Here is a 15,666-nt window from a genome sequence, read left to right as displayed (position 1 = left end):
CAATCAGATAGTTTTGTCTGTATGCTTCACTGCATTAAAATTAGCAATTTCTGACCTCTTTCTTTATTACTTTAAGGATATTTTTAGAATATGTCAGTGTGTTTGTTCTGGATACAGATGTTATGTTGCCTTACTGTGTTCATTATGGACATATTAAGTTACCTATACGATAACAAAGTGTTTCAGATGTATTTTTAATATATAAGCGCTACAGAAAATCTTAGGTAACATTAAGCATTATTTGGTATTATGGCCTGTATGTACTGTGTCAGTAAAAATGTTAACAGCTGCTGATAAACAAAATATTTGATCCAAAAGTAGCTGATACAGCACAGTGCTATAAATAACCTACAAATTATAATCAAAAGGAAGATTACCACTGAATTGATATACTTACCATTTTATAGTCATTGACTATCATAAGCTCCAGATATTTCATTTCTTCAAAGATACCACGAGATACCTGATGTATTAAAGAAATTATTTGAGTAATCATGAAGACAGTGATTTTTAAAAAGAACTGCAGTTGATTTAATTGGATTACCATAAATATTATGTAGGGTGTGTAAACCTGTAAAAACTGAGTCAAACATTCAACTAGGGTAAATAATCATAGCTCCAGTAACTTACTGAGTTATGACAGACACTGGATGAGAATCTGAGTCACATCGAGAATGTTTAGAGTCTATTCTTTTTGGTTCAGTGCAGAAGCAACCATTGCTTCCCTCCTCTCATGTTCACACAGGAGAAAAATCTCAAACACTAAAAACTCTTGGTCTACTGTACTATTTGCCACAGATTTAACAAGGAAGGAAGTTACTAAAAGTAGATATGCCCTCAAAAAAATATGCTGTGGATTGTGCAACTCGGTGAAGAAACACAGATTAATCTTCTTTAACTCAATTATTCCCCTAACTCTGACACACATGCATGTGCAAATCATGAGGACTGTTCACTTCTGTTCTCTCAATAATCCATTTCTGGGTGTCCCCATTTGGATTTTTAATTTAATCATGCTGCTTAACAAGCCAAATGGAAATAAAGTCAGATATCTACAAAGTAGCAAAAACTTCATTCAAAATTATTCTTTATCCTCAGGTAGACTCAAAACTTAAATGTTACCACCTTCTAAACTTATTTGCACTACTACACTTCTGTTCAACTGATAGTATTGCTGTCACTTTAGAAAGTTTATCCAGTTTTCTCCAAATATTCTATTTTTAAAGAATAATCTTGTTTTATCATTTGATAATTGTATTATGTGACAATATCAGGCTACCAAAAACATTTGTTTTCTAAAGCTTGTGTTCTCTTGACAATTAAAAAACCCAGAAATTAGTGACTTTGGTTTTGTTTTTATAAATGGTCTTAACTCAGGGCCACACTTCTACTCACTGCTCTCTTTCTTCTCTTTCTCCTCAGCCACTGCAGTTCAGACAGAAAGGGCCATTCAGAACTAGATTCAGTCTCTGTACAAATTACAATTTAAGAATTTCATGGCATTATTTTAAACTATTTATGTACACTGTCCAAAGCACAAGTAGATTAAGATCACCAAAATTAGAAGAACCCTTGATATTGAAAAGTTCTTTGAAAAAATACACTAAATGTAAAATATCTCATACAAAAACTCAAGTAATATAGGAATCTAAAGTTAGAATTAAAGCATGCAAGGGGAGGTAAAGAGATTGTAACCTGGACTTAAAATATATGTTTTCTTCCATCTCATGTCCTCAATAGAATTAATATCACTGATTAAATTAAATTATTAGCAGAAAAAAAGCTAAATACAGGTCTTCATTGTTGGAAATCTTTCAGCTGCTTTTTGACAACTCTAAATTCCATTGCAATAATTGTGAAAAAAGTCAGGTTAGTATCTATTTTTCAAGTTTTTTTAAATAATCAGCAATTTTATACAGAATGTTAGCCTTATATTCAAATTTTTCAAGTTATATATATGATTATTTCCATTATTGAAAAACTCGTAACATAAGCAAAAACATACCAAGTTCCTGCAGTTGCTTGGAGGCTTGTGTTCCGTAAGTTCTTTGGATTATATGTGGCCTACTTTTACTCTCCTGATAAGAAAAATATGTAACATTCTAATTAATATGTCAAGTGAAAAGTGAGGCACCTCTTTCAGTATTTATCATTATTATTTTTCCATAAAATGCAAACAATCACAGTACCAATTTGTCATAGCACTAATTTGAACCAATCTATTTGCAATCCTGGAGCCTCTCTGCTTCAGCACATTTCCTGGCCTACAAAACTGAAATATCACAGATGTCTTTGAGATTACTTGAAAAAAGTCCTTTAAAAGCCTTAGTGTCACACACTTAGTGAGAACACAGACCATTTATTCCAATAAATCAAATTAGAATGTATAGATCTAGTTGAAATCTTCGATCCAAAGACAAAAAACAACTATTTATCACAAAAATATATCTTTCTAATTCCAGCAAAATGTGAGAAACTAATCACTATGCAAAATGCAAGAAACTAAATGCTATCTTTAAGAGAATTATTTCACTCTGTTTTATCTGTGTATTCAACACTTAAAAAGGAGAAGATTTTTAATGCATATTTTCTTCAGAAGTCTGACATGCCCCAAATTATCACATTTTGGTATCTGCTCTAGAAGACAACTATCCTTTCTTTCATAAAATCTCCTCTGCAGAGCCTGCCAAAACAAGCAATTCTTTTCAAAGGGTAGGACACTACTGTTCTGTAACTTCCGTAAGAAATACATAACACACTGAAGGAAAATACTGGCTATTTTTGCTGTTTTTTTTTTTCTTTTTGGAGGGGGCTGGGGGTTTTATATAGCATCTACTATAGTTAAGATTAATCAAGCTGAATAAACCACATGCTGAAGGCTGTGTCCAAGATAGACATCTCCTGCAGCACAATCAAAAAAATGAGTCTCTGAATGCTCTCTGTAGGTGTATTATTTTGATCTTCAGTAGTTTTGAGAAAAACGTTTGTCTTATCTATCTTCTTATCATTTAGAATTCCATTTGAGTCCTCAGAATTAGTAGACGGTATCTCACTTTTACAAGTAGAACTTTTGCTCTACTTCCAAATTTTAATGAAATATCACTCAGAGAGAGATCCTGTTTTCCTTTGTCCATCCAAGCAAGAAAACAGCTCAGTCAAATTCTCCTCTGCCTACTATATAGATATCATTGGGTAAATATAATCTTCGATGAATTTTCTGTATCTGTGCTGCCAGTTTTCAGTCTTACAACCTGTATGAATATGTGCTACATCAAAATATATTTGCATAGCTTAACATAAAGCATGTAATATTGTTTCTGAGAAGACTGAGAAATCTTTTGGATGTAACATTTTCCCATGTCTCTATAGTTTCACTTAGAGCCAAATAATTGGCCATCCAAATGATACTGATTCCCCTGAATGTTGATTCAGTTTCTTTGAAAGTGTCAGAAGTCAAAGATTTTGCAGATCTTTCTTTGGACTGTAAGTTCAGCTTTACAGTCAATAAAATGTTAGAATTTCTACAGCATTACGTTATTTGCCATATACTGGTAAGTACTAGAGTGAGACAAGCTTGAGAGCTATGATACAACATCTGGAATATATCCTATAGATCGAGCGGGATACAAACCTCAAGAATTCAGTCTCAGTATTGCAGAATTGTTTCACGGAAAATCACTCAAATCTTTGAACCATTCAAGAGGTAGAAATTTACCTGGTTTTACTACTGTCGATGAAATTTGCATAAATGCACTCCTAAATGCTGACCCAGCATAGTCATATATTTGAATACTCTGGATCAGAATAATTTAAGCTATAAAGTGACCACTGACTTAACACATATAAAGCGTAAGATATCTAGGTATAATCATCTACTTCCTTAAGCTCTTTGTGGAAACATGGTAGGTCAAAGAGCAATGTGATCCAAGTATTTAGAAAGGGATGAATAAATGACTTTCAGAGATCCCTTCTACGAATTTATAAATCCTTTAGTTCAAGTACTAAAGCATACTGATAAGCACTTTTTGAAAGTCCATAACCATTTGCTATGGAAACAGTTGTCAGACTACTCTCAACATCTAAATGATCAACCACAAGTACGAAAAGAAAGATTACAGAAAAGTAGAGAAAAATCTTATGCAATTCATACTTACACATTTCTTGCCTTAAATAAATTCCAATTGAATGTTTTAATACTTTTATTTTTCATATGAATGCATGAGAGCTCATTCATTGATTTATTCTCATACTTTTATTTGCTATTCCTTGAGCACTCTCTTTTCCAAACCAAATAAATCAGATAAAAATAAACTTACTGCACTGTGGGTCAGATCCATCGGTTCTATCAAGTACAAATAAGTACTGTCTTCAAACATGCCACTAGAACATGGAGGGGAAAAAAAAAAGTTATATTTAAGACTATATGGCAATTAATTTGACTCCAGGATACAATTTTTGATCAGATAAACCCAAGCTTCGGGCTGAAAAACTGATCAATGTTAAAATAAATTCCACACAGAACCATAGAAGAGTTTGGGTTGGAAGGGACCTTGAAAGGCCATCTAGTCCAACCCCCCCTGCAAGGAGCAGGGCCATCTCCAACCAGATCAGGTTGCTCAGAGCCCCTTCCAACCTGGCCTTGAATGTTTCCAGGGATGGGGAATCTACCACCTCTCTGGGCAACTTGTGCCAGTGTTCTACCACTGTCATTGTAAAAATTTTTTTCCTTATGTCCAGTCCAAATCTACCTCTTTCTATTTTAAAATCATTACCCCTTGGTCCTGTCACAACAGGCTCTGCTAAAGAGTTTCTCCCTGTCTTTCCTATCAGCCCCCTTTAGGTACTGGAAGGCCGTTATAAAGTCTCCCCAGAGCCTTCTCTTCTGCAGGCTGAACAGCCCCAACTCTCTCAGCCTGTAATATATGTTCATTACTACCACATGTGGCTAAAGCTAAGAATTTTTTTAAGAGATCAGGTGCATTTTAATGAACTAACACTGAATGTAATGGCAATGCAATGATAAACCAAAAATAGTAAAGTTTTGACCTTTGACAGAAAAGTCCTAAAACATACATTAGCATGCAGAATACAATCAATAGCTGAGTTGCACTTAACAGTAACTAATCCTAGTAAGGACTAATTTCTTACATTTCTTCCTCGTACAATCTAACAAAAAGATCAATTTTTCTATTGGCTGACAGAATCATACATTAATACTGAGCATTCAAACTGCTAAAGTACAATTCTTGTTTACCGTTTACCATAATAAGTCATCTGGTGAAATATTTATTTGCACTTACCATATTCAAAGGTTTCATGAGACAGCATCAAAGGACTTTAATCCCTTAAAAAAAAACGCTAGCAATTTGGCATAGCTGGTACTGGCATTTCAAAACATAAAAAAACTTTGGGCTTGAAGAGTTTCAGTCCCTCACATATTAAGAGATAATGGTCAAGAGTAATAATTTGTTAATAGCCTTGTTTGAAAAATGAGAATGTGCACTTACTGAAGTCCATTACAAGTTGAAAGAGCAGCTTTGGAATCCTTGATACCTCTGATATTTCCATGGTAGTAACAATGCTCTCCACCCTAAAAATATTTAAAAAGCAAACAGTCACACACACAAAATCACCCTGATGTAATGTTTGTTGCTTGAAACCAAGGGAAGAAAAAAAAAAAAAAAAAGAAAGATCTAACACCTTACATTAGGTAAAGTTTCAGAGAAAATGGTGATTGCTAAAGTAAATACCAATGACTAGCTCTAATTGCTTATAAGAGAAAAACTGCCCAGTAAATACAAATTTATATAAATCGTCAAACCATAACATGGATTATTTTGCTCAAGTCACAGCATTCCTGATCTTTTTTTAAGTGCATTTCTTTGCTGTAAATTGATTCTGTAAAAAATGTTATGTAATGCAGGTTACATGAGCACTGAACTGTTTCTTGATGCCTACCAGTTCTGTTAAAATTGCAAGTGAGACAGTGTTCATCACCTGGCATGTATTTGCCTTAGATCTGGATTCTACCAATTTTGTCTCTCTAAAAATTTATCAATTAAAATGCTACATCATTAGAATGTAGGTACCAATATCACTAACGATGAATGAGTCAGAAAGTTAATCCAGTTTGGCAACACTAAAGTGTACAGTTGGATTTATACTGTACATATCAAAAGGACACTATAAGTCATCTCTTGATTTTAACTGCATAAAATTCCAAATAGATGCAAAACCCAAATTATTAAAAAACTGCTAGGATTTTTGTGTTTCTCTAAGCAAGTGAGCAACCGTGTTTTAGACAAGGTCTTGCTTTTTATTTTTAAAATAATATTTAAATTATCTACAAGTCTGTTTAAATGTTAGAGACCTAGAAAAAAAAAATTGGGCCAACTAAATCCAAAACTGTGATACAAAACCTCAGTTCTCAAAGGCTTTAATGATATGAAGTAAGAGAGACCCTGCTAAATGCTGCAGTGCAAGATTTGAACAGTCAGCTGATGCAGGGATTAGGCTGAATAAAATTACTGCCAAATGTGCTAGCAAATGGTTGTGCAATGAAACTGTATAGTCTTCCACTTCTCCACAAGAAGGTAAGGGAAGTTGCTATATATCTATATATGAGGAACAGGAGAAAGCAGGAGACCAAAATACCATAGAGAAGAATTGGTGTATACTTAGAATCTTAAAGATAAACTGTAGTGAAAGCTACACGCTTTCCTCTGAACTAAGAGCGCAGGTTCCCTGGATCTGCCTGGTTTTCACCACAGAATGAGCTAACTTGAGCTCTCCTCTCCTGAAGCATCTAGCTCCTCTCTAAGCTCTCTTCAAAGTGGGCAGAGAAGCAACCAAATCATTCAAGGGGACTTCAGGCACGCTCAGAACACACCTAAGTCAGACTGACAAGACAGATCCTCACAAAATAGAGTTGCAATGGCTTTCTTTGACAATATTGACCTTTACATGCAAATGCCCCTCTCTGGCTAATAACTACAGCACCCATCCCAGAGGTTTCCCAACTGCTGAACAATTCCCCATGTCACCTTGAGGAGAGTCAACTCACCTCTCCCCACCTTCTAAAAGTGTGCTCTATCTCCAAAGCTACTGGCTACTTTGTGTCAGAGCACCCTACATGAATCAAGCTAAAGCAGTTTCATTTTGCAGAAAACACAAGGATTTTTAAGTCAGAAAGAGGGAACATGATTCTGTACCCCAGAGGCTGGGAAGCTTCTAGAAGGAGATCTATAACAGCAGACTACAATAAATAAATGATTCAGAAGAGAGAATCAGAAATAATTGTTTTGTCAAAGCATCACCTACTCACATACAAGAATTAGTAGAGTTAAAATAATTTCATTAAGATCTTAAGTCTCTGATTTTTTTTAACTTTCTGTAGTTTCACAATTTGTCATTTTTCTCTAAATGTTCTAGTTTTCTATGTACTAAATTTCTGTAATTTAATTTTTCCATGTAATGGAAGTAGAATTCTACTGCACTACCAAGAGTTTTGCATTATTTGATTGCCACATGGCAAATTATTGAATCCTTTATCTCTATTCTTATACAGAAATTAATTCTTATCCTTATTGCTGGACAGCAGAATTACTAATTCCTAAAATTCCATAAATTGCTGAGGAATAAATTTATTAGACTGTTAGAGGCTTACAGAACTACGTATCGTGACTAAGGGTAAAATAAACTAGCTACACAGGAATGGTTCAACTGAGTAAACAAGAAGAGTATATTTATTTTCTATCAACAGAAACAAAGCATCAAGAGTAACATTAACAGACTGTTAAAGCTATGAATGTTTAGAAAGAAACCAAGAAACATTACTTTGTATTTCTAAAGCATTACTTTGACTTTTCTAAAGAAAATGGACTAGTGAATTTAGAAGCTGTTAAATACCAGAAATTCTGCTGCTATATGTCAGTGAAGCTAAAATGAGGAAAATGGAATGATCTTAGTTTACCTCATTTAAGTAGCTGGTCTTTAATGTCCATCAAGAGTAACCTCAGCTAAACTAAAGATAAAAAGTATTCTCAAAAAAGTCTTATTAAAAATCCCCTTAGAGTGTGGTTGTCACACTCACACATGGTTTGAAAAACATACCATTCATCATCTATTCTTAATTCTGGTGTTGTATGTCATTTGAATTCCAACAAGCATATTGGACTCATTCCTTCTGCAATTATTGTAACTCAGGGAAGTACCAAAAATGTAAAAGCTCTTTAAGTACGCACAGCATTATTTCCATTTTGCATCTTACTTAATGAGTTATTCACATTCTGAAGTTCCTAACAGACTACTGTGCATAATTAAATCAAAGTACGACACAGAAAGCAATCACTACATATTTACCTTTCCATCAGTGAAAATGCATAAGCCATGCTTCTTAACAACTAAATTATTATCTTTCTCACACAAGCAGCTTTTTCAATAATTTTTTTAAAAAGTCATCCAAGTAAAGAAATTGCTCTTCAGTGTCTTCACTCCTGTAATAAACTAATCCTTTCTAGAAAATACTGTACTTTTCATCAAGATCTCACTTCTTTACATTCACAGCAGGAAACAAAACAATCTTTCACTTATTAAGGTCTAGAAAGGATTATAAGAACAGGATACAGTCCTTACTTGATCTCCTGCACAAATTGTGTATATGTTTTCTGAACTTATAATGAAGCCTTTTACAGATTAATGTGACCTCAGGAGCTCTATTACTGTTTCTAAATAAATCAATTCAGAAAACATCCCCTAGGAAGTTTGGATCAAGTAACTGCAGCATGCAAAGGTAGTTCATTTGCTGAGTCTAAAGTTCTAATATAATTTCCCAGTGAGATTCATGATTCAGCAACCGCAGTGCTCAATGCTAGTGCTGCAGCTGACAATAGCATGAGCTTGTCTAAATGCCAGAGGGAAGTGTTTTCTTGCATCATTTAGAATTTTTGCCCATTCTGCAGAGTACTGAGTCTTAACGAAATAAACAACTTCCTCAGTATGTTACATGAAACTATTTTTCTTCAGTGGAATAAAACAAAACAGTATATTGCAATAATTATATTGCAATGTAATTGTTTAATTTTGCCCTGTGAGATATTGTTTTATTTGAGATTCTCTATAACAAAGGCAAAATAATAAGCTAGATATCTAATACTTGGACACAGTCCTGACTTGCTGAAGGCATAAATGCAACTTGAATGCTTGCTCCCCTCCACTCGAAATCCAGATATATTTCACATGCAATAAGCTCACAACAAATATTCCAGCATTCATACTAAATATGAAAAAAGTCATTCCCTGAAAATGTAGTTTATAATCTTCTTAGGAACCTGTCAGTCCTCATTTTGTTACTACAGCAAACAAAAAGACTGATCTGGTTCCCTTAGTCAGGGCTGAACTATCTTGCATAACTTTAGTCTCTGTCTTTGAATCAATAGCCTATGGCACTGAATTCAATCTGGGAGCCAGTCTGACAAATGTAATTAACTGAATGTCAAGAAATATGCTGGTTTTGCAATAATTAAAACAACCTCTGGAGTTAAGCCCTTCATTTTCTGTTTCATAACTGTATGGTTCTTTCATAGAAAAGTCACTGCAAGATTTTTGGTTTGTTTGAATGTCTTACATTACCATTACCCTTGCACTTTGTGCTAAGGACATGTAAATAATTAATGAACAGTGCACCTATGGTGACTTCAACTGCTCCACCTCCTACATTTCACAAGATGTAACTGTTCTGGCTGTATCTGGATCACCTTCACTATTACCATCTACCACTTCTTACCCCTCACCCCAACATACAGCTTTTGTTTTTCATACAATTCATCTTGTATTACTCAGATACTGTTACAAGATGAGATCACAGTTACTTTCTATATGTGGAAAAAGGCTTCTAGTGTTTTTAGAAGTCTTGCGTAACTTTTTTTTCTTTTTTTTTTTTTAGCATTTTATTGGCATTGTTCTCTCAAAAAGACCATTCTGACACATTTTAGGAGCAAAATACCTTAGAAAACTTTGGTTTTCCATCTTCATAGTGAATCTCCACATAATTGGAAGATAACAAGTCACTGCCAAAAAAAAGGAAAAAATCAAGATGAGAAAAGTACGAATACTCTTTGTACTGCTATGTGTGGCTTCAGGGTTTTTTTGTTAGAAATTTCAAAGCATTTTTTTCTTTCCTTATAAATTAGTTTACAAAAAATCAAGCAGCTTGTGCCAGCAAATGGCTTGCTGGTGCACTAGAAGTCAGAGGGTGTTACAGAATGGGGAATTTCATTCTGCAATCTAATCCCCCGCGTATTTTAGCTTTGCAATTAGATTAACAGTCTTTTAAATAAGCAAAACCCATGGCTTTAGAACTTTGCTGCCAGTAACTGGTACTGACAAAATGTATGTTTAATTCATTATTGTTTTCAAAGAAGTTTCCAATTTTATCTAAAAATTGAACAGACTATATGTAAGCCTGAACAAATACATACATTAATGCTCTGGAGACAAGACTGTATACTTTACCCGTACCTTACTTTCACAACTGCAAATGCTGATTTTTTTCAAAAACAGTAAGGTTCTTAAAGAAAAACACCAAACACACAAAAACCTTACATATTATCCCCCTTCTTCCTTTCATGTTTTCTTCTTTAATTCTTTTCTCATTCTTATTTTTTTCCTAACTAGAGTTAGCAAGGCAAATTTCTGAAGCATATAAATTCCCCACACTGTATAACTTACAGTTCAATTTTTTTTTTCTCTAATAAGAGTAGCTAGTCTGTACATATCCTGGGATAACTTCAGTGCCCCATTCACCTCTCACCTTGTTATAATCAGGGTAGCAGCACAGTGGCCCAGGGAGACCAAAGCCATTAAGTATGTTAACTGGCCCCATCATACATGCAAAATAAGCATTTTATTTAGAGTGATCCAGAAGTATCAGCATTTTTCAAGCCTCTAAGAGCCTGTATCCTTCCAAATAAAAAAAAAAAAAATCACTAAAGAGTCTGACAGTGGTACCTATATTTAAAAAAAAAAAATTACTGTTGCTATAAATTAAAAATTTCATCATTATGGAAGCTTCTTCTGACAGAATATCTATGATGGGAATTCACAACCAACAACAACTTATAATAATGGGTATCTCAAACTCAGATTAGGCTATTAGCAATCCTGATAACACTAACTCTGGAACTACCGGCTCATAAAATCAATTCTTCATGCTACATTTATCAAGCATTACACTTATCAGAGAACATCCTGCCGAAGTTGGTTACCAGTGGTTCTCTTAAAAGACCTTTTTCATGGAACTGAGACCACATTATGTGCACTCTGTGTCTGCAAAACCAACACTAATAGCCATGAATAATTACTGAAGTCTCATAATTTGTCTTAACCTTCATTTTGATAGCAATATTTAATAGATAGGATTTTAAAGTGCAGATTTAAAAATAAATTCAGTTGCATAAAATAATTTTAATTTTCTCTTGCTATAAATTTTCTGCAAGAGAATACGGATGCTTTATAAATAGTGTAAGCACTTTACTACAATACAAACATTCACTTCTTCAATGTGGCAAGGTTTGAAGCTTCTAAAGAGGATTATATATACAAAGCAATTAAACTTCAGAGTGTTGATAATGTCCTTTTCTTCTTTGCGTTTTTCATACTTAAGATGAAGCATAAGGGCTGCTGCCCTTATGCTTACTGAATGGGACGGTGCAGACAAGGCTAGAGGTAACTGACAGAAGTAGGAAAATGGAAAAGTCTGATTAGAGAGAATTTTTTTAAAAAATCACTGAGGATGGTTAAACAGTGGAACCATGCTCCAGTGGAACATTTCTGCTTCAATTCAGAGACTGGTATCCTCAAATAAATTCCAGGATCAGCATTTATCTACCATTTCCAAATCAAGCTCACTCTCATATCCCCTTGTTTTGCTGTCTTGTAGTCATCTTACACAACTGATCCTCAGAACTGCTTTCAGTACTATCTAGTGCTTTTGGCATCTCATGAGACTTGCAGTAGGTGTCCACTGACTCACAACTAACTGTAGTTTAATTACAGCATTTGTCTCTCAGATTTAACCCATTCCATATGACGTAAGACCTGCTCAGAATTTCTTTAGTCCATCCTTTGCAGAATCTTTCCAGAGTTCAGTGCTCTTTTTTCTTGGACAGTGGTTGAACTTCCTTTGTAACTCAGTTGTCTCCTTCATCTGCCAACCTTTTCCATTCTTTAGCTTCTCATTACTTCCAACTGCAAAGGGATTCCTGGTTCAGGTAATAAATAGCATCCCACATGACAGGATATCTAACATGACATGCGTATGATGCAAGGATGCAGCAGACAGCTGCAGGAGACAGCTTTTCCAATAGACTCTACGTTTTTCTCATCGCTGACTTTCCAACACTACTGTCCTGTGGATCTGCCTGGTACAAGGCACATTGATGAAATACAGGACAAATTCCCTCTAAAGAAAATTGAGGCTTGCTATTCATTGTATGCTTCCCAAATGCCATGTTGTAAACAAAACGCACCCTTAATTTGTGAACCAACCTTTGCCAAACATAACACAGTATCTACCACCTAGAAGCTGGAGTAGAAAATCTGTTATAAGGCTGTTGTCTTTCACAAATCCATTCTCATGTTATGCTGTAATAGGGCGTTTAACACTTGTTTCTGATCATTGTTACGTTCTTAAGCTTGTCACACATAACAAATGTATTGCATGGTGTTTTTCTCTTAACATTTCACACAGGGCAGCAAGAATTTTGAACTTCCCATTGAAAAAAAAAAAAAAAAAAAATCAGTTAGCTTCTCCTTAAACTGTATGCTTCTATCTTGGTAAGTCACTGATTTTTGCCAGGTACCTTGTATCACTTATTTCTATTTCAGTATCTGTCTACACTAGCAAACATCCTAAAGAACACCTTACTTTCAGTTATCCAGAAATCCCTCAATGTATACTACTAATCTGAGACAACCATGATCTTATTCAGGAGAAGAGGGGGGAACAGTATGTTTGCAGGCATTTTCCAATGTGGCTCTGCTAGTACAACCAGTTGCTTCTATAATAAAGCTAGTATCAGTCCTGTTCTCTATATTCATAGCAAAATTAGTACAAACACATCTGTAACTGTGCTTATAAATGGTAAGCATTGAAATGTGATATTGCAGTGAGTAGTCTAGGACTGAAAAATTCAGCAAAAACATTCCACTGTTGCTACAAAGAAAAAGACAGAATTTGGGTATGGGAATTTGTTCTATATTTTACTAAAGTTCCAGGAATAACAGCAGTTGTAAATATAAGTGTAAAATGGTTACAGCAAATTTTCGCTACCAAAGCTTTTACCTGTTATTAATGCTAACAAATCTGACAAAAGAAAGGAAAAAATACTTCAGGGAAAGAAAAAAAAAAGAAAGAACACTTAACCAAAATAACTTCCAAACATTTTTCCTCCATGAAAGATATACAGAAGAGCACTATAATTTCACTAGTAGGTATGATGTGATCCTTTATGCAAGTGGCATCAAAAAGAAAGGCCTGGAATACACTGATTAAGAGCTCATGTAGAAGTACAAGCGCCTGAGAAATGAGAGACAGAACTCGTGTACAAAGTAGGAGCCTTCACATCACAAAATGACTCTTCTTCCTTTATTATCAATTACAAAATGCCTAAGTTTACCTCTGAAAGGCAGCCCTGAACTTTAGAAAATGCTTTTGTGCCTCATCTACACTGGACTGTGTTTTCTCATCTATCGGTCGATCCATTTACATTTTGATTGAGCAGAAATGCATCCAGTACAGCAAATTTGGTTTTCAACGTTATGAGCACCAGAAACAGTGCAAGCTTTAATTGGAACAATTGTCTAAGTCATGATCACATCAGACAACAGCATATTTAGGCTAGTGACACATTAGTACAATGCCTTACAATGAACATATCGAATTATAATATGCTGAACTAAAAAAAAATTTAGTCTGCTGTGTCCCTTTCTATAGTTCCTCTCACCCTGCCTTCTTTGTCTTAGGTAATTATTTTTATTAAGCTGTCCTGCATCACCAGCTCTTCTGAGTTACATTGAAAGATGCAAAATAAGCAGCAAAGTGATATGCCATTCCTGGTAGCTGCTGCCTTTGAAAACACAGGGCAACTGTTAAAGCAGGCAGCAGATCATAGAATCATAGAATCATAGAATCACATGGTTGGATGGGACCTATAAGATCATCTAGTCCAACCGTCTTCCCACTACCATTGCTGCCACAGCTACTAAACCATATCCTGTAGCTTCTCATCAAGCCGCCTCTTGAACACTGCCAGGGACGGAGACTCCACCACCTCCCTGGGCAGGCCGTTCCAGTGCCTTACCACTCTTTGAGAGAAAAAGTTTTTCCTCAAGTCCAATCTAAACCTCCTCTGGTACAACTTGTGGCCATTTCCTCGGGTCCTGCTTGTTGCCTGGAAGAAGAGGCCAAACCCCTGTTCATCACAACCTGCCTTCAGGAAGCTATAGAGTGCAATGAGGTCTCCCCTGAGCCTCCTCTTCTCCAGACTAAACAATCCCAACTCTCTCAGCCGCTCCTCATAAGACTTGTGCTCCAGACCCCTCACCAGCTTTGTTGCCCTTCTCTGGACACGTTCCAGGGCTTCAATGTCTTTCTTGTAGTGAGGGGCCCAAAACTGAACACAATACTCAAGGTGCGGCCTCACCAGTGCCGAATACAGGGGGATGATTACCTCCCTGCTCCTGCTGGCCACACTATTTCTAATGCAGGCCAGGATGCCGTTGGCCCTCTTGGCCACCTGGGCACACTGTCGGCTCATGTTCAGCTGAGCATCAACCAACACCCCCAGGTCCCTTTCCTCTTCACAGTCCTCCAGCCACTCAGCTCCGAGCCTATAGCGCTGCATGGGGTTATTGTGGCCAAAGTGCAGGACCCGACACTTGGCCTTGTTGAACCTCATGCCATTCAGCTCAGCCCAGTGATCCAGCCTATCCAGATCCCTCTGAAGGGCCTCCCTACCCTCAGGCAGATCAACACCGCCACCCAACTTGGTGTCATCTGCAAACTTACTGAGGGTACACTCAATCCCCTCGTCTAGGTCATCAATAAAGATATTGAACAAGATGGGCCCAAGTACCGACCCCTGGGGGACACCACTTGTAACAGGCTGCCAGCTGGACTTGACTCCATTAACCACCACCCGCTGGGCACGGCCCCCTAGCCAATTCTTTATCAGCATCTTCAGATGCTTTCTGAAGAACTCAATCCCTTCTCTGCCACATATTTCACTGCTGCTGTTTTCATTAACAGGAGAGCTGCAGTGTGAAAAGTGGCTTACCTCAACTGGCATCTAACTATGCTGACAAAAATAATTTATTTGGGTAGATAAAGGCTATGAAACGGCTAAAATATCTCATACACAAGTAACCAAGTTAGCCTCCAGGAACCTAGCATGCAGCCTGTGGAAAATCAGACTACAGCTGAATTCTTTCTCACATATTTATTAAATTATATTTATACTAACCTACTACCAAGTAATAATTTATAAATTTTTAAAGTATTCTGAAATTATTCAAGCTCAGTACCAGTGTCTGAGTAACCTAGTTTAGTTTAATTACTTAACAGAACACCTATCAGATATTTTTGTCCATTTGACAGATACAGTTCAG

At 35.9% G+C, this 15,666-nt stretch overlaps 1 protein-coding gene across 1 annotated transcript in view; it reads right to left on the bottom strand.

The window, feature by feature from the left end:
* Nucleotides 1–15,666, bottom strand: part of ADAM23 (ADAM metallopeptidase domain 23) — a 73,220-nt gene that overhangs the window by 33,377 nt on the left and 24,177 nt on the right. The window contains exons 4-9 of the mRNA XM_086751019.1: nt 10,004–10,067; nt 5,508–5,590; nt 4,317–4,380; nt 2,006–2,078; nt 1,396–1,469; nt 398–463 (exon numbers count right to left, since the gene is read on the bottom strand). Of these exons, the coding sequence (XP_086607145.1) occupies nt 398–463; nt 1,396–1,469; nt 2,006–2,078; nt 4,317–4,380; nt 5,508–5,590; nt 10,004–10,067 (424 nt within the window). The remainder of the gene's footprint in view (nt 1–397; nt 464–1,395; nt 1,470–2,005; nt 2,079–4,316; nt 4,381–5,507; nt 5,591–10,003; nt 10,068–15,666) is intronic.

The sequence above is a fragment of the Chlamydotis macqueenii genome, chromosome 6 (assembly GCF_036417535.1).
Source record: "Chlamydotis macqueenii isolate bChlMac1 chromosome 6, bChlMac1.mat, whole genome shotgun sequence".
Lineage (NCBI taxonomy): Eukaryota > Metazoa > Chordata > Aves > Otidiformes > Otididae > Chlamydotis > Chlamydotis macqueenii.
Note: the sequence above shows the minus strand (reverse complement) of the source record. Positions and strands in the feature narration are given on the sequence as shown.